Here is a 23,713-nt window from a genome sequence, read left to right as displayed (position 1 = left end):
CTTCAAGTGCTCCACCCAAATTTTCGTCGAAGTAAATAGCTGCTTCTTTAGCGAAAGATAACGAAGCTGCTGATGCGGCCCGGACGGTGATTATGTCAGCGCTACCTGTTGTAGCTTTGTTGTTCGGAGCTGCGAAAACTGGCGGGTTGCTGCTGTTGGCAACCGATACATTGCTTTGTAGGGCTGGCGAAACGTTACGGGTAGCAGTGCTACCAACCGATGCGTTGTTGTAGCAAGAAGCTCTTGTTGCTGAAAATCATTCTTAGAAGACATTTCCTGTGAGGTGGGGTGTGCATTGTCCAGCGCCTTAAAGTCCGTGGTCGGAGGCGTCGTCCCAGAATTCTCGTTGGCATCTCTACGTGGTGCCTGGCCACGCTCTTCGGGTGGAGCACGAACGAGACGAGCCATCAGTTCGAATTTAAGGGCTTGCGTTGGCTATCCTAAAGTCATATATTTTAGCTGGACGACCGAGTATTCGATGAAACTTACATGGTTCATGGTGTAGACTTGAACCACTTCTGATTTTGTGAAAGGAATATGTTTAAACGAATAACACGATTTATTATATATTCGCTCGTCCGCTTTATTCAATGGTTCGCAAAAGAATGACTCTAGCTCTAATGCTTACAAACTATGTCTCCTCGTTCATATCAGTTATCGGGAATAGTCTGACCATCTGATGTGCCTACTGCAATTCGGCCATCCTGCCCATTGGATCTCCTGATCCTGATGTACTAAGGGCTAAAGGTATATTTTATAACAATATTTTTATGTTTATATACATGTTATTTTAAACCTCTGCATCACAATGAAATAATTTTTCCTACCCACGGTATTATATTTTGAGCACTCCAACACCCTTGTTTGGATTTCGAATAACTTTAAATCCTTCAACATCCTTACCTTGGCTATAACGAATGGGCATTTATTCTTGAGTATCAACTTTCTTGCTACCCCCTCTGAACTATCAAAAATGTTAACCATAAAGTAATCCCCCCGTGTGTAATCCTACGCCGTTTTCTTTGTTTTGTCAAAATAAGTCTTATTGTATTCCAGAGCTTGATTTTGATTACACTTAGCCTTTTATCGAATCTTCTTTAATCTTTCTGTAACAATTGTATCCTGTATGTCTTGCAATCTTTCTTTAAGCTCTACTACAATCTCACCCATCTCTTGCACACCATTTTCTCACTATTTTCTCAGTTACTGTGTCCCAATGTGTGTCGTTTTCAGGTTCCGTAAGTTTTGCAATCATAGGACGAATGCTTCTGTTTATTCGTTCGACCTGCCCATATGCTCCAATACCTATCTTGAAGTGTTTTACGCTTCTTTCCGAAAAGAATGGTTCGATTTCATTAGAGGTAAGCAACTGCCTCTATGTGAAACAATAGATGTTTGTGTACTATAAGCCCTGAAGTAGTAACTTAATTTTTTCAAAACTTATTTTGTGTTTGTCTTTTAAGTTGTGTACAATCTTACGAATTTGGTAAACACATCTACGATAGGAAATGTGTGCTTATTCGCTCTACCTTTAGCTACTGGTCCATAATGATCTATTTGCAGTAGTTGGAATGGCCTAACCACTTTCGGATAACTATTTAGGAAACCTTCTTAATTGCTTGTTTTTGGGGAAACGCTACACATATCAAGCAGTTGTCAATGTGGCTACTGCATTTCACTTTCATGTTCTTGAACCATAATGTTTTGAAAATCGCGTCCATCATTTTATCTCTACCAATGTGTTCAAGTTCATTATGGTACTTATATATAACATTCATCTGTCGTCGATCTTTTTTCTGTAGACAACCCCGTTCCTCATTTCAAAGATTTTAAGCTGATTTTTTTCTAATTGATCCCTAATATGTTGTATGTTTGGGTACTTCGATTGACAGATAAAAAGATTGTCCTCAAAACTATTAGCCTCAACAATCAAAACATGACACCGATCGGTGAACCACTTCGTTCGAGTGCCCACCGAGATCTTCTAGAGCTGAGTTCTACCCTGTTTAATGTAAGAGTTAAGGAATTTCGGTCAGTTATTACCTTAAAATGCTTTCCCTGAAAGTATATTAAAACAAGGGAGAACGCTATAGTCGAGTACCTCGACTATCAGATACCCGTTACTCAGATAAATGGAGATATGCAAGCAGCAAAGCGAGATTAAAATGCGCCACCTACCGGCGGTATACAGATTTAAGCGTTATGGGCGTTAGAGTGGGCGTGGCAAATTTTTTTTTTGGATCAATCGATAGGTATTGACGAGACCAATACATTTCAGTTAAAATTTTTTATCTAGCATGAAAATTGTGGGCGTCACAGGGTTTTGCGGTTTGTGGGCGTTAAAGTGGGCGTGGCAAACTTTTTTTTGGGTCAATCGATAGGTATTGATGAGAACATTACATTTCAGTTAAAATTTTCTATCTAGCATCAAAACTGTAGGAGCCACAGTTTTGGGCGGTTTGTGGGCGTAAGAGTGGGCGTGGCAGTCTACTGAAACAAACTTGCGCTGCGTAGGAAGCTCAGGAATCTGCACGCCAAATCTCAATAGCCTAGCTCCCATAGTTTCCGAGATCTCAGCGTTCATCCGGACAGACGGACAGACGGACAGACGGACATGGCTAGATCGACTCGGCTAGTGATCCTGATCAAGAATATATATACTTTATGGGGTCGGAAACGCTTCCTTCTGCCTGTTACATACTTTCCGACGAATCTAGTATACCCTTTTAGTCTACGAGTAACGGGTATAAAAAAGAAGAGCGAAGAGCGCGCGATACTATTTTTTAGGAAATAGTCTTTGTAGTCATCCTTGTTGGTTAATACGGATTTAACAGCTTTTATCCAGATGTCGTTGTCGTATGCCTCTTCTAAACGTGACTTTTTGGAATCTGCGATTAGAACGGGCCACGGGCCTCATCTTGGTTCAAGCCCTGTGTTCCCTTGCAGAGCCACGACCCATCTGGCAACTCTTGGTAGTAGGTCATCCTTCTTGATCATCATTGCGAAAGCGTTGCAATCGGTAACCACGGTAAAAGGCTTACCAAGGAGAAAAACTCTCAATTTTTTCAGCGCATTTACGATTGCTAAAACCTCGAGCTCGTAGGAACTGTACTTTTCTTCACAACCGTTTGTCTTCCTGTTCATGAACTCTACAGGATGAAACTGCTGATCTTCCGAGTATCTCTGCATTAAAACCACTCCAAAGCCAAACGTTCTTGCATCTGTATGCACTTTGGTTGTAGCTTTCGGATCGAACAGTTTGAGTACTGGTGTTGAAAATAGTAGATGTTTCAAGAGGATAGCCGAAACTAATTCTTGCTCAGTTAACTTGAGATTTCTGTCATCCTTTTTGTTGTATCCGAAGAAAGTCGCTTAAGGGTTTTGCTGTGGGGGTGTAATCTTTAATGAAGCGCCGCATATATGACGTTAGACCAACTATCGCTGCAAAGCTTGCCTTCTTTGAAAAATTGGAAAATGGACGACTGCTTTAATTTTCTCGTTGGTGGGTGCTATGGCTCTATTCTCAATCGTGTAATCCAGCCCTCGATACCACGCTCAAAACTTTCTCCAACGCATTTAGTCCATCATATTCGTCCTTACTTAGCACGAATCTATCGTCCATATAGACAACGATCGTTTGCGTTTGAATGAGATCCCTCAACGTAGCCGTGAGATATCGGCAGAAAACAGCAGGAGAATTGGAGATACCAAACGGTACATGAGTAAATTCGTACTGCCCGTTATGCGTCACAAATGCTGTTAACTTCCTGGATTCTTCGTCATTCGGCAGATGAAAGAATCCGTTCATGTCCAGGGTTGGGAACATTTTTGAGCCAAGCAACCTGTCGAGAACATCGCCAATTAGACTCATTGGAAAATTGTCCTTCTTGATTTTTTGATTCAGTCGGCGGTCAACGCAACAAAATCATCTGGATCCGTCCTTTTTAGCTACCAGGACCACTGGCGAAGCATACTCTGAGGAGCTGGGTACAATAATTCCCTCTGTCGACCATACCTGCAATTGCTTCTCTATGGAACACTTGTTCTCGTATGACGTGCGTTTTTGGCGTTAATATACAGGAATGTCGTCTTTCAAAACGATTCTCGTGCTTACTGGAGACTCTACCGATTTTATTGTCTTGTACTCTGTAACAAGCTGCTGTACCTTTAGCTTTTGACTGTCGTTCAGGTGAGATAAATTAATTTTATCAAGGACAGAACTTTCCTCGACTTTCTCTGTGACACACAAACCATTAAATTTCTATGCCAAATTCTCTTCCTTTTGCCCTGAACTCGACACCGTTGGAAATGAAAATAACGTCGACTGATTGTAGCGCATCTTTTTCCACAATCGCAGGGTACTCGAGTTCATTCTGTTTAGCGACAAGGAAAGTTTCCGAGACGCATACACCATCTGCTTCAAGATCGACGTCGAAGCATCCAACGGTCACAAGTTAGCCCTTGCCCATACCTGCCTAACTACTGACTTTAGCATCAAGCCGTCAAAACTTTTGAAAATGTCCTCTCTTATCAAACACAAGTCATATTCCGAATCAATCATTGCTATGAATGTCACTCCCTCAGCTTTAATCTTTTTGAGATTGAGTTCCCTCGCAGCTTTCACTTCCAGCACGCTTGCAAGCTTTTTCTTAACGGAAATAGTTGCTTTATTCTCATAGCAATTTTTAGAGATGTGTCCTTTCTTGTTGCGGTTCTTTACTGCCTTCGCTGTTATACTTGAAGCATTTTCTTAGAAAATTGCCCCTTACCTGTTCGTAAATGAATACTTCGTCTTTAAGTTCCTTAATGGATTTCCCTAGATACAACCCTGCCTTGTTGACCTTGCTATCTGGAATGCCATCTACGAAGTACAATACTAGACTTTCCTCATCAAGATTTATCGGTTTGCTGCTCTCCATTTAACTATAGAGATACTCGATGCATGTCATTTTTGGTTGACTTGGCCTTCGGCGGTAAATCTTGTGGCTGCTCCAATCAGAAGTTGCTTGGCATAAATAAATTTCTGCAAATTATCCCAACCCACAGTAACTGCAACGTCATCGAATTCAGACAGCCAGTGATTGAATCCTTCTAGTTCGGATCATGAAAATGATGAAACTCTGTCCTGAATATCGCGTAGGGTAAATCTCGAGCTACTATGTTAAACCGCATCTTGATAATTGGAAGAAACACTAACATTCGCACCATCCTCATCAGCATCGCCGTCTTCATCGTCGGCCACAACTAATTCATAATGATAAAACAACCGATCCTGCAAGCTCCTTTTCTGTCACTCATATTCAAATCTAGTTCGGATAACTTTGCCCTTAGTACAGGCACTGTCATAGCGAGGATCGTTCTAGCAGCCACGGTAATGCGTTTAAGCCGTTTACAAACAGAGGCACAATTCAATATTTAAATATTTTGATACAATACAATATTTTTTGACTTTAAACCATTCGTGTTATCAAAAAATTTCGAAACAGAATAAATATGTGAAATCGCCTCAGTCGCTTATGACAAAGCTCCTTTTCTGCCAGTCGTATTCAACCCCAGTTCGGATAACTTTGCCCTTAGTACAGGCACTGTCATGGCAAGAATCGTTCTAGCAGCTATGGTAATGCGTTCAAGCCGTTAACAAACAGTGGTACAATTCAATACTTAAATATTTTGATACAATACTATATTTCTTGACTTTAAACCACTCGTGTGATCAAAAAAGTTCGAATCAGAATAATCATTTGAAATCGCCTCTGTCGCTCACCACACCCTACTGGATTTTGTTGTCTTTTACGCCTGCTTGAATTTCGCCAATTCCAGTCTACTCAGCTACTCCAGCTCGTACTCTTCTATTCTACTCTCCGGCACTTCTTTTCAAATTCCGTCGTTTGCAAGTTCTTGCAGCTTCTCTTTTCGCCACAGGAAAACTTTTGTTGTCGCAAAAATAATTTCACCAAATTGTCGCCGAAATATTTTTTCGTCGGGATCTATCTGTGTTGCAATTTATCTCGTTGCGATTTTTAGCGCATTTGTATTTGGGCAAACACACAATCAAGTTTTCGCACAATGTTTGGCACTCAAATCTGCTGCTTTAGTCGATTTAGTCGATTTAGTCGATTTGTTTAAGTGTTTAGATTTTCCTCGGCTTAAACTTTTACTAGTTAACAGGTACTTCCACCTTTTATAACTGTTTCTTTTTAGTTTTCACTTCGTTCTTCGTCGCGGCAGTTTTTCGAGGTGTTAACGCACAGTTTTTCTCTTTGTTCTTTTAATTTATCTTGATCGAGCCCCCAATAATTTGTAGGGCATTACAAATTAAAATTTTTTTTCAGGTATAGTTAGGTAAATTAAAGAAATAAAGGTTTTTTTATTTTAACTCCACGACTTTCACTCTATGGATGAAACGACTTCTTCTGACCCATATCCAATATCGACTGACTTGTTTGAATTTATAAGGTGTAATTTTTGTCAGGAAGAGGGTGATGGATATAGATCACTTTGATAAAAGGGATAGGAACTGGTTAGAGTTTTTGGCTGATGAAATATGATATGAGGTTGTAGAAATCTGAACAGTGTGTCCCCAAAAGAAATTAAAGAGTCTGCTGTAAATCCCTCAATATATCCATATACAACTATAATGTCATACATATATTCAACAACTTTTTCTCTTTAATCAAATCGGCAAAAATCTTGTTTACAAAACGTTGAAATACTGCTGAAGCATTTTTTATGTTGAATTGTTCCGTTATCCAGGTATTCATCTAACAATTTTTGGAGCTGGTGCTTTTTACTATATTATAGTCGCCTAGGTGAACCACTGAACGGTTTGGTCTCATAGGTAATATCATTACCACACCTATAAGCCGGATCACCAACTACCATGATGTTTAACATATCCTCTTTAAATCATTCTTCTAAGGCGCTCTTTCGCGGATTTTCAGTAATTTTTCATGACAGTTGCTTTTTAAAACTCTTTTTTTCAACAGTCTCTTCTCTTAACAGTTGCTTCTTAACAGAAGAAGGAGAAGAGTCTCCCAACAGTTGCTCCTTAACCGACTCTTTTCCTCTTTTACTTCTTAACGGTCTCTTTCTCACTTGTATTTCTTTGCCGATCCGCATACCATTCACTTACCGATTTCGAAATTTCAAGAGGATGACCCTTCATCGTATAAAACAGGTTAAAGTTGTCGGTGTTATTATTGAAACGTGAAAAGTGTCAAAGGTGTCTAGATTGATGCTCACTCCACAAATTTCCATGAAATCCCTTCTTATCCCTTCACTGTCAGAATGTTCGGGGGCTTCTTAGTAAACTCTCTACGCTTTATATAAAAAGTTCAATTTTTGAAGCCAATGTTATTGTACTCACTGAGACCTGGCTTGACCCATCCGTACACGATAGTAAGATTTTGTCTAATAACTTTTTTGTTTATCGGAAGGATCGTCAGACCCGTCGAGGTGGAGGCGTTCTTATTGGAGTCAAATCTAATTTAACTTGTGAGTTTGTTGATATTTCTGAATCATCAGGTATTGAATTCATTTCCGTAAAATGATCTTTCCCAAAATTTTTTTTAACCTGCTCGTATATATCTCCTGGCTCTGAATTTAACGTGTATGTATTGCACCTGTCTGCCATACATTCTATCTCCTTGTTGCTTACTGAAACTGACCAACTTATTGTGCTTGGTGACTTTAATCTTCCCAATATCTCTTGGTTGGAGAGTAAGGACTCATTGGCAATGATTCCTAGGATGAAAAATGATTTTATTGATGGTCTTGTTGAACTATCTTTGCAGCAAGTTAACCGGATTCCCAATCATATTGGTCGTCTTCTTGACTTAATCTTTGATTTTGATAGTAGCGATGCTGAAGTAAGTCGTATTTCGCCACTATCTTTACCTGAAGATTGTTATCATCCTACCCTTCAGCTCTGTATTAACGGATTTTCTAATAATCCTAGGACTGCAATAAATGTACAGCCTAGTTTGTCTTTTAAGAGGACTGATTACGGCAGACTAGTGAAATCTTTATCGACAGTAAGCTGGTCCTTTCTAGTTGACCTTCCTGTTGATGATGCAGTTAGGTACTTTTATGAGATCCTTTACCGTTTATTTGATGAACATGTCCCTCTTTCCTCCATGAAGAATTCTTACAGCTCTCCATGGTTTACCCGTCAACTATCTTATCTGAAGAATAAAAAAACCAGACTATTTAAACGGTTCAAAATATCCGGCTTACAGACAGACTTCACCAAATATAGTTCAGCTAAGGTAGAATTTGTGCAGTACAATTCTGATTGCTACAAAAATTACCTGTCTCGTTGTAAGCGTGATTTCAAAAGTAATCCTAAGCTTTTCTTTTCTTTCGTCAATTCTAACCGAAAATCTAGCTGCTTCCCTCCCTCTCTCTTTCTCAATAATAATGTAGCATCTGATGATAGTGATATTTGCAACTTATTCGCAGACTTTTTTCAATCCACTTATACGAAATGCAATAATGTCATTAATAAAGATTATCCATACGCACTACCTCATTTGAACTCTATCTTCAAACCAGTGATTGATGTATCTGATGTTCTTCAGAGTCTTAATACTCTCAAGCTCTCATTTTCACCGGGTCCTGATAGAATACCAAGTTGTATACTTAGGAATTGTTCATCTTATCTTGCTCTTCCCTTAACATTGATATTTAATCTGTCCCTAAGTCAAGGTAGATTTCCATCCATATGGAAGGAATCCTTTATTATACCATTGTTTAAAAAAGGGAACAAGTCCGATATCTCAAACTATCGCGGTATTGCTAAACTCAGTTCTATTCCTAAACTTTTTGAAAAAATTATTACCTGTCAGTTGCAGCATCATTGCAGGTCTATTATTTCACCTTGTCAGCATGGCTTCACTAGATGTCGCTCTACTTCTACAAACCTACTTGAATTTACGTCTTTAATTACTAGAGGTTTTCTGACACATCATCAAACTGATGTGATTTATACCGATTTTTCTAAGGCTTTTGATTCAGTGAACCATAGGATTCTTATTTATAAATTGTCCCTTTTAGGTTTTCCACCCAACCTACTAGAGTGGATACTTTCCTACCTTTCTAATAGAACTCAAATGGTCTGTTTTAATAATAAAATTTCCAAAATAATTAATGTTTCTTCTGGAGTGCCACAGGGTAGCCACCTGGGACCTTTACTTTTTGGCTTAATGATTAATGATCTACCTTATGTCATAAAATCGTCAACTGTTTTAATGTATGCAGATGATGTCAAGCTATGTTTGTCCATGTGTTTACCTAATTCATATAATGACCTTCAATTAGATCTTGATTGTTTGTATACGTGGTGCATGACTAACATGTAGAATTTGAACTATTCTAAATGTAACTATCTATCTATCGACACAGATGTTTTCTCTGGGGATTATCTTCGCTGGCCGACTTTCCGGGACCTTTTCACGGCAATATACATAGATAATCCGAGTCTAACGCCCGTTGAAAAATTAATCCATTTAAATTCAAAAACAAGTGGCGAAGCTCATTCCATAGTTTCAAGATCCCTACTCACCAATGATGGCTTTCGCTCAGCCTGGAATAACTTAACTGAGCGTTTCGAAAATAAGCGATTGCAGGTGAACAGTAACCTGAAAACACTTCTCAATGTGCAATCCATAGCTCAGGAGTCGGGAGCAGCCTTAAAAGAACTTCAACGCACTTTTCAAGGTTGCTTAACTTTCTTAAAATTTTTCGGTGTTAATATTGAGAATTGGGACCCTATCCTGGTTTATATCTGCTCGACAAAACTACCAAAGCTCACTCTCTCATAATGGGAGCAATCCATCCAAAATAATGCCGAAATTCCTACGTGGCTTGAGCTTGATTCCTATTTGACGGAGCGCCATTGAACTCTTGGGGCCGTCGATAGCTTCCGATCTGCCAATTTCCACCACGTCCAGTCCAAAGACACAAATCGAGTGGCAGAATTTCCAAAAATAAATTCCTTCAACACAAGGCTAGTTCCGATACCCAAAGGCTGTGATCTGTGTTCGAAGAAGAACCACCCCGTGCGTATATGTCCACGCTTCCACAAATGACGGTAGACGATCGCCTAGCCTATATTCAAAAGAAGCAGTTGTGCTCCAATTGCTTTGCAAGCAGCCATCAATTCCGGGATTGCACAAGCGCTCACGACTGTCTCACTTGCCAAGATCGCACATTGCTGCATCGAAACAGCGGCCCTACTACTCCGCCGACTCCATCCGATCCTCCAAGGCCAGTATCCGCCTCAGTTCCACACATCATTTCGTCCTATTCAGCGCAAGTTTCCGTACAAAAAGTCCCTCCTAAGAATACTCCATCCGAATATTGGGATCAATACCCCGCCTTGGATGGCAGACGTACTCGAGGTATTAAATCCTACCAATGCCGAGTCTGTCAAAATCCATCCTCTGTTGTTTACGTCAAAAGGGCGTTTAATTTCAGGAGGCAGTGTCGAACGGCCGTTTTATCCAGATGTCTACATCTCGCGCTCTCGCACTGCCGTCCGCTCTCCCTCTCCATCTCTCCCCTAAGTCTCCGCTCTGCTCTGGAGCGCCTAAGTTAAGTTAGGCTTAAGCAGTTCTCATTTCCAAAAGTACAAATAAACATCTAAGCCCGTCGCGTAAAAACCCCAAAGTACTCCCGTGTTTTTTGGGTACCACTCGATCTTGGGGCTTCAACTATTCACAACGATCAAGCCACCCATCCCCAACAACGGGTATTAATATTCTCGTAAGTACCTATCGATTAACATAAAAAATAAATGTTGCCACGCATATATTACGCCCTCAGAAATTATCAAAGCTAGAATTGGGATTTTAAATTGAGATTCTTTAGCTTCGTTCGCAGCGCAAGTTTGTTACGCTAATGTGCCACGCCCACATACCACCCAAAACGGTGGCTAGTCATTCTTAGTGCAAAGAACTAAATTTTAAATGAAATTTATTCATTTCCTTTTGATCTCCTTAGCTGAGTAACAATTTTGTGATAGTCATGGCACGCGACTATAGCGTTAATAGGTGTTTTTGTTTCATATATTTTATTGGATCAGAATCTTATTCTTCTACATGTTACAAACTTTTCGGGGTTACAATTCACCATTTTGAGTAAAAGGGTATAAATAACGCAAGAACGCAGTTCTGACGAACTGTTGGTGCTGCAGAAAATTAACCATACGTCTTATTTATCGAAATAAAATGCTGTCAGGCGTGCACAAAGTTTATGTTGTTCTGAGCTTTAAATTATTCATAGATTCTACTGTTCTACATTTTAAATAAATAAAATAAATGCGTGTATATATTAGGTTCCTCCCTTTCAGCTATACTTTGCCAATGACATTCATTCATATATGTATAATTATTGTAGGTTCTTAGTCTGCATTATATATTTCTATTTATAGAAAATAAAAGCATGTTTTTAGATTAAATGACATTTGACTATGTGGAAAGCCAATTGGGATACAATCGTCAAGAGTCGTTTCCGATTTTAAAGTATTATCATGCCGTGTAGCTGTTCGCCGAAATCGTAAAGCCGAAACGTTGCCTTTTTTAGTTTTTACATCTAAATACATTTCTAAGTCAGCGAGTTTGCTAAATAAAGTTTTAAAATCTCGCTCAGCGCTATAAAGAAATTTACATCGTGTAGTAAAACTTTTATTTTTAAAACAATTGAAAAGTCGTTGGATGCGAAACTCAAGCTGTGTCATAATATATTTGACGTTAAGCTTTGTCACGGAATACACATCATAAACCAGGTGAAGATTATCCCCAGCGGCACATTTAAAAACCTTGGCGGAATAATGTTGTAAAAAGTCAACATAGAGCTGGTAGCATTCCAGATTTAGCTTTAATTTCCAATTTTTTAAAATAATATTTTGAGTATCAGCGTAGTAAAAAAATATTTTTTCAATAGCTCTTAGGGTTTCTAAGCTGTATTCCATTGCTTCGTCGATAATTTCTGAAAATATTGTATGAAAGAATTCCATTTCAGCAAAGTAGTTTGTAAGATAAACCTTAACAAATGTTGGTTGTGCTGTTGGAATTTGCCGAAGTCTTAATAATAGTTCATGACTTGAATTTTTTGACATTTCAAAAAATTGTTCACTATCCGTAGAAAATGTTTCAATAGTTATTGAAGTTTTGTAAAAAAACGTTGACAATTGGTGCATCCTGAGGATATAATTTTCTACGCTTGTAACATTATTTTCGGAGTCACTAAACAACGTCGACGCCGTGAAATTTTTCTGCAGTCTTTCCAAGAAGTGTCGTAACTTATGTTGCAGATTGTGTTTACTGCCATCGGACTTTTCAATGGATTTATAAAAGTATTCCGGAATTAGTTCTGCTCTAAACGAGTGTAGCCAATTCTGTGCTCTGGGTTTTTGTCGAATACCGCTGACATTAAATTGTTCAATTTGGCTAGACCATGTCAGCAAGCTTATAAACGTAGCAATAAGTCTTGTCCAATTCATTGCGAAAGGTACGGTAATGACCGCGCTGCGTTGAACGACCACTAAAAAGAAAATCATGAATTAGGGCTGAAATGAAAACACTTTTTTAAAGCGAAATATTCTATAAATAGCTCATGAAGTATTTTAACAAATGGTAAAAATGGCTGTATAATATATGTATGTATACGTATACACTAGGGTTGTCGAATATTTTCAAAATATCGTACCAATGATTTTTCTAAAAATAAAATGTATTCGATATTTTTGATAATTTTTTATTTTAATTAAAAGTTAATTTTTATTTTTCTAAAACAAATCTACATAAGTTACACACAAAAAAAATATTTGGTAAAATTTACTAATAAAATATTTAAGTCCATGCCACCAAATAAGCGATTTGGCCTATTTAATAGTTATTCCTACGTAATCTGTTATCGTAAGGGTTACCGTAAAACTATAAAAAAGGGTAGAATGGGCCCAACCCATCGAGTGTAATTAAAAAACTATTTTTATACTTTTCTAACCCATAAACAGCTATAGTTACTGAATTTGTTATAATATATGTTTAAAAGGAATTATTTAAATTCAGAAACGAACTACGTACTTTGCGTTAGAGCAGCTGGGAATGTAGCCTACGTTAAGCACGGGTTGGTTCCGGTATTAGGTTTCGGTAGATGGGAACGGGGATATATTAACGCAGCTACTTTCTCTAGATCAGAGATGCTCAGCTCATAAGCACGCGGGTCACATTTGTTTTTGTAAAGTCACAAAGCATGCCTGTGGTCACATGCCCATATTGAATAAGGCACACGTCGATTCTTCTTTGTGTCGCAGATAAGCGCGAGCCAAGCCAACAACGATTCCATTGAACTTTTTTTCGTCTCAACTCACAACGCAAATTGTTGTTGTCTTGTTCTCGACTGTACACTGACACTTTTTTAAACTAAGTTTTTGATATAACTTTTGATTTTAGTTTATTGTTGGTTAGCGATGCGTGCTTTTTGTTCGATTTATGTCGGTAAAAAAAATGATAGAGTTGATTATTTGGCAATCAATTTTAAATTAGAAAGGCAATGCCTTATTTGCCACAAAGTTTTGTTGGCGGAAAAGAAATATTTTCGGGACAGACATTTTAGGTCTTATCATTAGTCGGATGCCGGAAAAGGCGTAATTCCAGAATATAATGACCTTTTAATGAGGTTTTAAAAATTCTTAAATTTATTGAAAACAAGGAAGAACGCTATAGTCGAGTACCTCCAAAATCAGATACCCGTTACTCAGCTTAAGGGACCAAGGGGAAGCAGCAAAACGAGATTGAAATGCACCACCTACCCGTGATCTCAATATATTATTATATGGGCGGTAAACAGATTTAAGCGTTATGGGCGTTCGAGTGGGCGTGTCAAATTTGGATCAACCGATAGGTACTGACGAGACCAATACATTTCAGTTAAAAGTTGTTATCCAGCCTGAAAATTGTGGGCGCCACAGGTTTGGGCGGTTTGTTGGCGTTAGAGTGGACGTGGCATACTCGCGTAACAAACTTGCGCTGCGTACAAGGCTTCGGAATCTTAGTCTGAGATTACAATTCTCTATCTTTGAAAGTTTCCGAAATTTTCGCGTTCATACTTACGATTTTTTGAAGTTTGTGGGCGTAAAAGTGGGCGTGCAAACTTTTTTTGAGTAAATCGATAGGTATTGATGAGAAATATGCATTTCAGTTAAAATTTATTCTAGCATCAAAACTGTAGGAGCCACAGTTTTGGGCGGCTTGTGGGCGTTAAAGTGGGCGTGGCACCCCGCTGAGACAAACTTGCCCTGCGCGGGAATCTCAGAAATCTGCATGCCTAATCCCAGTATTGCATCTTTTATAGTTTCTGAGAACTCAGTGTGTTTACGTGTTTGATGTAGAACATTGAGTATTTTAAAGTTTTCCGTTAAAATGTTGTTTTGGTACTTCAGAGCCTGGTTGATGTAGTTGTAGAGAGTCGACCGACATTGCCCATCCAGCGAATAGTATACATTACGCGGTTGCAGCTGTGCCTTAACAAAATGCAGCAGGCGGATCTCCCGTAAAATGGGGCCAAGTCCTAAAAAGTGCTCGACATTTTCCTGCTCCCTCATATTGCAGATCGGGCACAGTGTCGCTGGCTGTCACGTTTGGGATATAGCTTAGTGGGAGGATTTCTCCCCTGGCCATGAAAGGGGTACGGATTTTCTATGTACTAAATACTTTTCGACCATTGCGACCATTGTGAAGGATCGCCTAACTGTAACCTTTCTCCGTAGGTCTCGGCAAGCGTCTCCCATTCTATGACCCATCACTAGAATTCGTTGCAGCCTATGTTCGGGCATGGTTACCACATTCTGGATATACCTGAAATGCGTTTCAGCTGTAAGGATATGCAGCGGCGACAGACCTGTTTCAAGATATAGCATCCTGTTCGGGGTAAGTCTGGGCAGACGAAAAATTTTCTAAAACAGGCTTAGAATTCAGTAAGATTATTCAATTTTTTGAACCAGTTTTTAAGCCGATCGAGTAGTACCGCAGAAAAGACTTAAGCTTAAACATTTTGAAAAGTGAGAGAGAGAACGCTCTTTGGGACTGTTTTCGATTCCAAGAACTTGTTAAATGCAATGACTAGGCTGGCTTTGAATTGAAAAGAAGCGAACTTTATGAATTCCGATGTTATCCTGTCAGGCCGGGGTGCTTTTCTTTCTTTTAACATCGCATGAACATTTTCCACTTCTCGTCCTGTTACCCATCCAGCGATAGAGTCCAATCTAAAGGCGCGTGAAGATCACGGAAATGGTTTCCTAGGTCAACTTCCATTGATTTTACAAATTAATTTCCTTTGAGTTTCCTAATAGTACTCCAATATGTCCCGCTATCTGTTATGGAATCCAATGATCCCGCTAGGTTAATGTAAAATTGCGTCTTAGCGTTTAGACAAGTTAACTTGTATGCGGCGTTTGCCACTGCTTTTGCTGAGTTTGTTGATTTGACCTGCCATAGCAAGTTGAAAGAAAGTATTCAAGCTGCCTCACACTGCTCCGTTGTAGTATGCACATATATTGAATAACTACTGTACCTAGAGTACTTGAAGCAAACACACTGTAACACTTTGTTGCAGTGTTCACATAAACAAAGGCCCGGTCAAAAACCTAAGTGGCCGAAACATGAGTCGATCGGCGCGCTCACAGAAAGTGCAAGTGTCAGCATTCTGTTGCACACGCCGGCCGCTCAGCCAAACTAAATTACATACATATACCCTTGCGCTCCAGCTAAAGGGAGCATAATTAAATACACTAATATACATAAGATATACATAGCCGTCTCTCTGCCATCCAACTGTAGGCAGCGCAGCTACGAGACTTAGGCTTACTTAGAACCTAAGGAGAATTGTCAAGTCAGAAACAACTTGACGTTGCTGCTCCAGATTTTGAATAAAGATTTTAAATAAAGAATTACAATAACAAATAAAAGATGACATTACTCTACACCGTGTACCACTCTTGTATAATGTATCGGGGCTTTTTTCAGCCTCGATTATTAACGTTACAATCTCTTATGCCCTTTCATTTAATCGAGCATGGTTTAAAACCTCGTATAACTTCCCAGAATCTCTTTGCCAATAATTGCAATTAATATACACTGGCAGAAGGTGCAGGTTTTCATGTTCTACAGTCCTCAGTTGGACAATAATTTTCTCATCTACATTTATTAGACTGATTATATTCTGTTCGTAAAGTTCTTTTTTTGTTCCATATGTAATTCCACCACTTGCTCGTCCTCTTTGACTTCGACAGCATCCAATTTGGTTTCAAGAAATGTTTCAGACAGAATGAAAGTTTAAAACGACGCAATGTATTGAAAGAAACCACTATATATAAGCTAATTTATTTTTATTTCTGCCACGTTATAGGACAATATTCTGATCTCCAGTCTCTTTATGGTATCGGCCTCTTCACTAGGACTACATCTAATACATTTATTTTTGTTTCTTTTTAGTTTATTGACTTTGACGTATGATTTAGGAACGCATAACTAATGTGAGAAATTTCCATACTGTTTCCGTATATTTCCATAAATGTTGTTTCAGCTGGTTTTCCTTGCCACATAAGCACCTTATTATTATTAAACGACATCCAATTTCCATCTAAGTTGATACTATCGTCTTGGACTTTTACGTTTGTTTCCCTGCGCATAGCCAGAAGAATATTTCTTAGCCCTAGAAGAGCCACTTTATTCGCTTGTTCTCCACTGTCAAATGCTTGTCAAGAAACACCTGACTTTCACGCAATTTATGACCATTCTTTCAAATATTCTCCGCTTCTCCTTGGGGATTCAAATTCCACTGAAATGAATTTGGAGCGCACAGTGGTCGCCCCCATAGGTCAAAAATAAAAAAACAAAAGATAATATTACTGCTAAAAAAAGGTCAGTACTGTCTCATAACACCTCAAAATTTTTTACTCTGCTGTTATTTTTGTTTTGCTCCATCTGTCCTCTTCAAGAATAAGTGTTAAACATAGAGCAAAACATTTTATTGTGCTGCAGTGTGAGCGACGCGTCGCGACGTTTCAAGTGAGCTTGTGCAACAATAAATAAAAACAATTTAAAAAAAGATTTGATGCAAAATGGAAGTATTTAATATTTCAAATACAGGTATAAACTATTATTTTAAATTATATTCATGTACTAAGATTGTTGTGTCTATTTTTAATAATTAAGTTAATATTTGTCCGTTTTTGTATAAAATTTGTTTGTAAGTTAAAGTTTCACTAAGACTTTTAGTTGTGAAGTTAATCGAAGTTAATGATCAAACTTATAATAAAATATAAACGAATATTTACAGATTATTTAGAGAACATTTCAGCTGCTAGTTTTTGCTAGCCGCTGCGTAAGCTTGAAAAGAACCACGTGGTCTCGCCGTTTTCGAGCATTTTTTTCGTTTGTGTAACTGTGCTTATATGCTGATATGCTGATTTATAGCAGGGGGTGTAACTTCAATAGTTGGTTGAATATAAACGTTTTGTTTTTTTTGTTTTATTTATTATATTTTTATATAATTTTGCAAAAAAATTTAAATTTTTATCTACACTAGAAGTATTTTTGGCCGCTCGCTCCATACATGCCCGACCACTGCGCTATGGAAGCGACAAGATATAGTGGTACGATCCGGTCAATTTTTTTTCAAATATATTTATAATATTTTTATAGATTTTTGGTGAAAGTTTCATGCCGATAGCACGTCTAGAAGTATTTATGGCCGCGGCTCCATACAAGCCCGACCACTGTGGAGCGGCTCAAATTCGATTTTTCCTCTTGAGCGTTGCTATGCCCATCTTGCGCTGTGGCCGTCTTTTCTGGCTTCCGCTGTATTTTGGTTCCACCAGTATGCAAGCCTACGTCTGGGTGGGTTTTTCCCCTTTTTCTGCATAGCTGTATCTCAGGCTAACTTGGTGTTGTTTACGATGTGGCTTGGGCTCTTTTCTGCTGAGCCACTTGCGTAGAGGTCTTCAAATAACATCAGTACCATCATCAAATTTAGCGTTTCTGTTTTGTACCCTGTCACGGTCTTACAAACTCATGATGGGCCTGTACGTATTTGACTTAGCAGATATTCGTTCGCTACCGATAGTTTTTTTGACCTAAGTAATTATGAATCGGATATCCTGCTCTGCACACATTTGCATATGTTAACGGGTCTTAAACCATATGAATCCAGCCGACGGTTGTGTCTTCACACCATCTGTCATAACTCTTCAGAAAACTTAACCCGACCATCTGGTAGAAGTAATGGCTTATTAAGTTTATTTTATCTATACTAGACCTAAGTAAATATCTTTGTCATTACAAATCATGTTTGTAAACCTGGGTCCATGCTCAATAAAAGTACGAAAAGAAATCTTGGTGAATTCACTTCTCCGCAGCCCAATTTCTTCTGTCCTTGTTGCGGCGACCTTTGCCACTAGTTCTGTACCGATTCGGTAGAAATCCTACATTTGGTGACCCCCGAATTTTAACCGCAACAGTTGTTCAAATTGCTAATCCAATCCAATCAACCTCATACTTTGTTCAAATAATGTTTCCAATTGATCATGCATCATTGATCACAAGTGTGATTAAAAGTGTGATGGTCAACTAAACGACAAAATCATTTTGTTTTATTGCTTTATCAACATATTGATAGTCAACACAAAATTACAGTCCTAATAGGTCAACAAGGCGACAGCAAAATATTGCATCAGAAAAGAGTAAAAAGCTAAATGCATGTGCATCAGCTGGAGCTGAAACACAATTTATCTGTTTCTTTTGTAAGAAACCGAATCATAGCATATGTCGGGTCACGCAGCCGCAGCAGCTAATTAATTCGATATCTTATATTAATTGCATCGCGAAAGGTAGCTCTCTCTAGCTCTAGCTCTCTCGTTTTTTGTGTACTTGCATTCTTGGGCCCAGCATTCGGCTGGCTGTCCCTTTGTAAAATCAGTACGAATTCTGACCTCGACATTAAATGAACTCTCGTCTCGCCTGCTGTACTCTCTCTCGCTAATAAATTGTTAACAAGCCTAAAGCAACCTGAAATTCGTATTTTAATTAAGCAATAACTAATAAAAAAGCTTATTAGTTCAACATTGGAGACCCCGACGTGATTTGTGCATAAATAATAATAAGTGCAAATCATATAAGTCTATATATTGACTTTTTAGTTCTTGCGGCTGCGGTGCATTGGCGGAGCAACAATCATAAGGCCTTAAATGCAGTGAGCGCTATAAATAAACAGCAGTTGGTGATTTCGGAAATTTACATATAAGGCGCAAAATCAGCTTTACATAGAAGCGTACATAGCCAAGTAACGGGCTGTTACTCCCTCGTTATCTTTGCGCTCATCTTCCCGCTGGAGCCGAATTTCGGGCATTTCGTCTGCTGTTGTTGTTGTAGCCATGCCTACGGGAACTTTTAAAGATGTTACCGCTGATGCAAACAGTGCAATATTTTTAAAGCGCAAGGCAACGGCTTTATTTAATAGAGTGGAGCGCTTAGTGGATTCCCCTATCGGTGTTAACATAGTGCGACGAATCCGGTCTTCATGTGAGGTTGGAGTTGATTGATGAGCTTCAAGAGTCATTTAAAAAGGTGCTCGGTGAGCTCGAAGAATTGGATTTCGGGGAAATTGAAAGTGATTTAAGTGAGAAATTTGATGACATTCTCGTAATTCTGAAGTCATCGGTTCGATCCGAAATTTTAAAGCGCGCCTCACAGCTTCTTTCGCACTCAACTTTTGCTGACGGCATCACCCCGGGAGTTTTCGGCCCCCAGCAGCGTCAGCCTCGACATAGGGCAGCATTGCTGCCCCCACTGGAGCTTCCAAAATTCGCTGGAGGATATGCAAATTCGTCTGACTTTTATTCTATGTTTACCACGATCATAGATAGTCATCCGGACCTCACCAACGTAGAAAAGCTGCAGCATCTACGATCGTGCGTGAGGGACGCAGCGTTTGAAACTATTCGCGTAGATCAGCATTTGTTGTCTCGAATGCTTACCCTTGGATTTGTATATTCTGTAATGATACGGGGCATTCCATTTCTTATTGTCAGAATTTTAAAACCCTGTCTCCTGCGAATAGGCTTCAAGAAGCGAAACAGCTCGGTCTTTGCATAAATTGTCTTAAGGTTGGTCATCAAGTTCGGCAACGCAACTCCAGTAGTTGTCGTGCATGCGGATCTACCTGGACCTGGGAAACTCACCTTCCTTTCATTCACAAGAAGGAGCACAGCTTCAAGAAGCACTTCCCTCTGCCTCACCCTCTGCACTGCCTTCCACTTCGACTGCTCTTATTGCACAGGAGTTTAGTAACGATATTGTGCTCTTAGCAACGGCTAGCGTTTTAGTAAAAAACCGTTCCGGAATTTTCGTTCCCTGTCGAGCTCTACTCGATTCGGGCTCACAACTGCATCTATTAACGTCCCGATTCGCTTCAAGTAAAGAAAATAAAATCTTCAGCATCTGTAACTGGAATAGGAGATTCCAATTTTGTGATGGACGGTCACTCTGTCAATATTACGATTCAGTCCTGAACTTCCGAATACTCAGCCAACATTACCGCGGTGATTGCTCCGAACATAACAGGGCGACAGCCTAGCTTCAACGTCGACATTGGCAGCTGGAACATACCCAAAAATATACAGTTAGCTGACCCAAGGTTTTATGCTCCCCAGCGGGTGGATCTTTTAATCGGTGCCAGCCTCTTTTTCGAGATGTTGTGCGTTGGCCAAATCAAGCTCCTTCCTGGATTACCCCTAATTCAAAAGACGCGTCTTGGTTGGGTTGTTTCTGGAGGTTATGGCCTTTCCAATGACTCGGCTTTAATGTCGTCTCAAGATGTACTTCTCGCTAGTAGAGAGAATAGTTTCGATCGGTTAGATGATCTTCTTCCACGATTTTGGGAAGTGGAAAGCTGCGCCGAGCCAATTATACGCGCTACTAAGGAAGAATTGGACTGTGAAGCACATTTCGTAAGACACGTCGTTCGTTTGTCAGCTGGTGATTATTCTGTTCGTCTGCCTGCCAAGTTCAATTTAGATCTTTTGGGAGAGTCCTACCAGCAAGCTTATCGAAGATTCTTGTCCCTAGAGAGAAAGCTGAATCGTCAGCCAGCCTTAAAGGCTCAATACGTAGCATTCATAAAGGAATACCTCGATCTAGGACATATGTCATCAGTTTCTGCCGCTGACATCGAATTGTGCCGATACTTCTTGCCTCATCATTGCGTCATAAAGGAAGATAGCTCCACTACAAAGCTTCGCGTAGTTTTTGATGGATCGGCGGCCAGTTCCTCAGGCTATTCTCTTAACGATGTTCTTATGGCAGGCCCTGTTATTCAGCCTAAGCTGTTTCAGATTCTTCATCAGTTTCGTTCACACCCAGTAGCAATCACAGGAGACATTTGCAAAATGTACCGTTATGTTAGGGTTCAGCCTGAGGACAGCCATTTGCAATGCATTTTGTGGAGGGATTCCCCCCAGGACAGGATTGCGGGTGTTTAAGCTAGACACCGTTACTTATGGCACGAAGCCAGCATCATTTCTGGCTGTGCGAGCTATGCATCAGTTGGCAGCAGATGAGCATACAGCGTTTCCGCTTGGGGCTGAGGTCATTCGTCGCGATTTTTATGTGGATGATTTGATATCTGGAGCCAAGTCCAAGGAAGAGGCAGTCATCGTTATGGATCAGGCATCAAAACTTCTAGCCAAGGGAAAATTTAAGCTTAGAAAGTGGTGCTCAAATGTGTCTGATGTTTTGGATGGAGTTGCAGACAAGGATAAGGAGTCCTATTTGAAGTTTGATGATGGCACTGATTTTGCAAAAACCCTAGGTTTCGCTTGGGATCCAGTTTCTGGCCAATTATGGTTTTTCTTTTCGTTCTTACAGGCGATCTGTCCCGTCTGCAATAGAGCGATTTTACGATCCTCTTGGGTTGGTTGGACCTGTGATCACAAAATCGAAAATATTCCTTCAACAACTGTGCAAGGATAAGTTATCCTGGGATGAAAGCCTTCCTGAGTCACAGAATACGGAATGGAGTGCTATATGTACGAGTTTTGGGCAGATTAAGCATGCGTTATTTCCTCGGCTGGTTCGTTCTCCAAACTCTGAGAGTGAAGTTCATGGATTTTGTGATGTCAGCATAGAAGCATATGGTGCCTGTGTTTACAACGTGTGCAACGGCCGATCTCAATTACTTTGCTCAAAGTCAAGGGTAGCCCCCTTGAAAACACTCACTGTGCCCAAGCTGGAACTGTGTGGGGCGGAACTCCTGTCTAGGCTCATCGCAGAAGTGGCTGGGACGAGTGCATTTGAGGGAAAGTTTTACTGCTGGAGCGACACTGCGGTAGCGCTTTCATGGATCCGAGACGAGCCGTCCAGATTCAATATTTTTGTAGCGAACCGAGTAGCTGCCATTCAAGAGCTAACTGAGTCAGTGGAGTGGCGATATGTTCCAACTTCTTTAAATCCAGCTGACATTCTCTCCCGAGGTGCTTTTCCTTCTGAGCTCAACGAGTCTCCTCTCTGGGCTCGATTCCACTGTGGCCCCAAAGCTGACTGGCCGACCCCAATCACTGCTAAAAAGCCAACGCTTGAGGTTCGCCGGAGGATTCTACTAACAAAATCTCCATAGGAAGACATAGTGGCCAGTTCAAAATTAGCCAATTCCTTTACTGCCCTTCAAAGAATTTTCGGATACGTCTATAAGTTTAGTAGTCGCATCCATCGCCCTACGCTCACGGTGTCTGACCTTCAAGGCGGTACTCTACTGTTGCTTCGTCATGTACAGCGCTCACATTTATGGGATGACATCAAATCATTGCTGTCAAGGGGAATGGTGCACTCCAGCTCGCTCGCATCTCTTTCGCCATTCATAGACCAATTTGGGCTTCTTAGAGTGGATGGCCGGCTAAGGAATTCTTCTCTGGATTTTAATGGGCGTCATCCAATTATATTACCACGGAGTCATTCGGTCACTATTGCCATTATTACTCACTTTCATGAACACAATCTGTAAACTGGGCCACGGGCATTACTCGGCATAATTCAATCGCAATATTGGCCTATTGGGGGGAGGAAGACGGTTATGAAGGCGGTAAACAAATGTATTAGATGCTTTCGAATGAAGCCTCGAGTAGCGACTTTATGAATCTCATGCGTTCGAAGTCACTGGCATTGACTTTTGCGGGCCATTTTTCTACAAGAGGCGCGAAGCAAGCCTCCAGTAAAATTCTACGTTTGCGTCTTCATTTGTTTCGCCACGAAGACTATTCATTTGGAGTTAATCAAGGATCTCTCTACGGTATCATTTCTACATGGCCTCAAACGATTTATATGCACTAGAAGAAGAACGCAGCAGCAGATTTGGTCTGATAATGCAACCAACTTTGTTGGCGCTCGCATGAGCTGCTCGAACTAAGGCGCCTATTCCTCAGCAGTGATTACCAGAGAGCTACATTGGACTTTTTCCTAGCGGAGGCTATTGATTGGTGTTTCATTCCTCCTAGGTCACCACACTTTGGCGGTCTTTGGGAAGCGGCTGTGAAGATCGCTAAGCATCATTTCTACCGCGCTGTTGGCACTGCTGTTTTAGCCTTTGAGGAGTTGCGGACCCTGATGTGTCACATTTCGGCGGTTGTTAATTCTCGACCATCAGTCTCGATTTCAGAAAACCC

At 40.0% G+C, this 23,713-nt stretch overlaps 1 protein-coding gene and 1 long non-coding RNA gene across 3 annotated transcripts in view; one reads left to right on the top strand and one right to left on the bottom strand.

The window, feature by feature from the left end:
* Window positions 1-10,567: 10,567 nt before the first annotated feature.
* The window catches only part of LOC139353279 (uncharacterized), a 20,427-nt gene continuing 7,281 nt past the window's right edge, over window positions 10,568-23,713 (top strand). Inside the window, exons 1-3 of one of the 2 annotated variants that reach the window (XR_011604472.1) lie at window positions 10,568-10,764; window positions 14,444-14,688; window positions 14,771-14,930. This is a non-coding gene — a long non-coding RNA (uncharacterized lncRNA). The remainder of the gene's footprint in view (window positions 10,765-14,443; window positions 14,689-14,770; window positions 14,931-23,713) is intronic. The other variant, XR_011604473.1, reaches the window with a different exon arrangement.
* LOC139353277 (uncharacterized) lies at window positions 11,049-12,543 on the bottom strand. Its single transcript, XM_070996994.1, has one exon. The coding sequence runs from the start codon at window positions 12,500-12,502 to the stop codon at window positions 11,426-11,428; it is 1,077 nt and encodes a 358-aa protein (XP_070853095.1). The 5' UTR covers window positions 12,503-12,543; the 3' UTR covers window positions 11,049-11,425.

This window comes from Drosophila suzukii, chromosome 3 (genome assembly GCF_043229965.1).
Source record: "Drosophila suzukii chromosome 3, CBGP_Dsuzu_IsoJpt1.0, whole genome shotgun sequence".
Classification (NCBI taxonomy): domain Eukaryota; kingdom Metazoa; phylum Arthropoda; class Insecta; order Diptera; family Drosophilidae; genus Drosophila; species Drosophila suzukii.
This window is presented reverse-complemented; position numbering and strand designations above follow the sequence as displayed.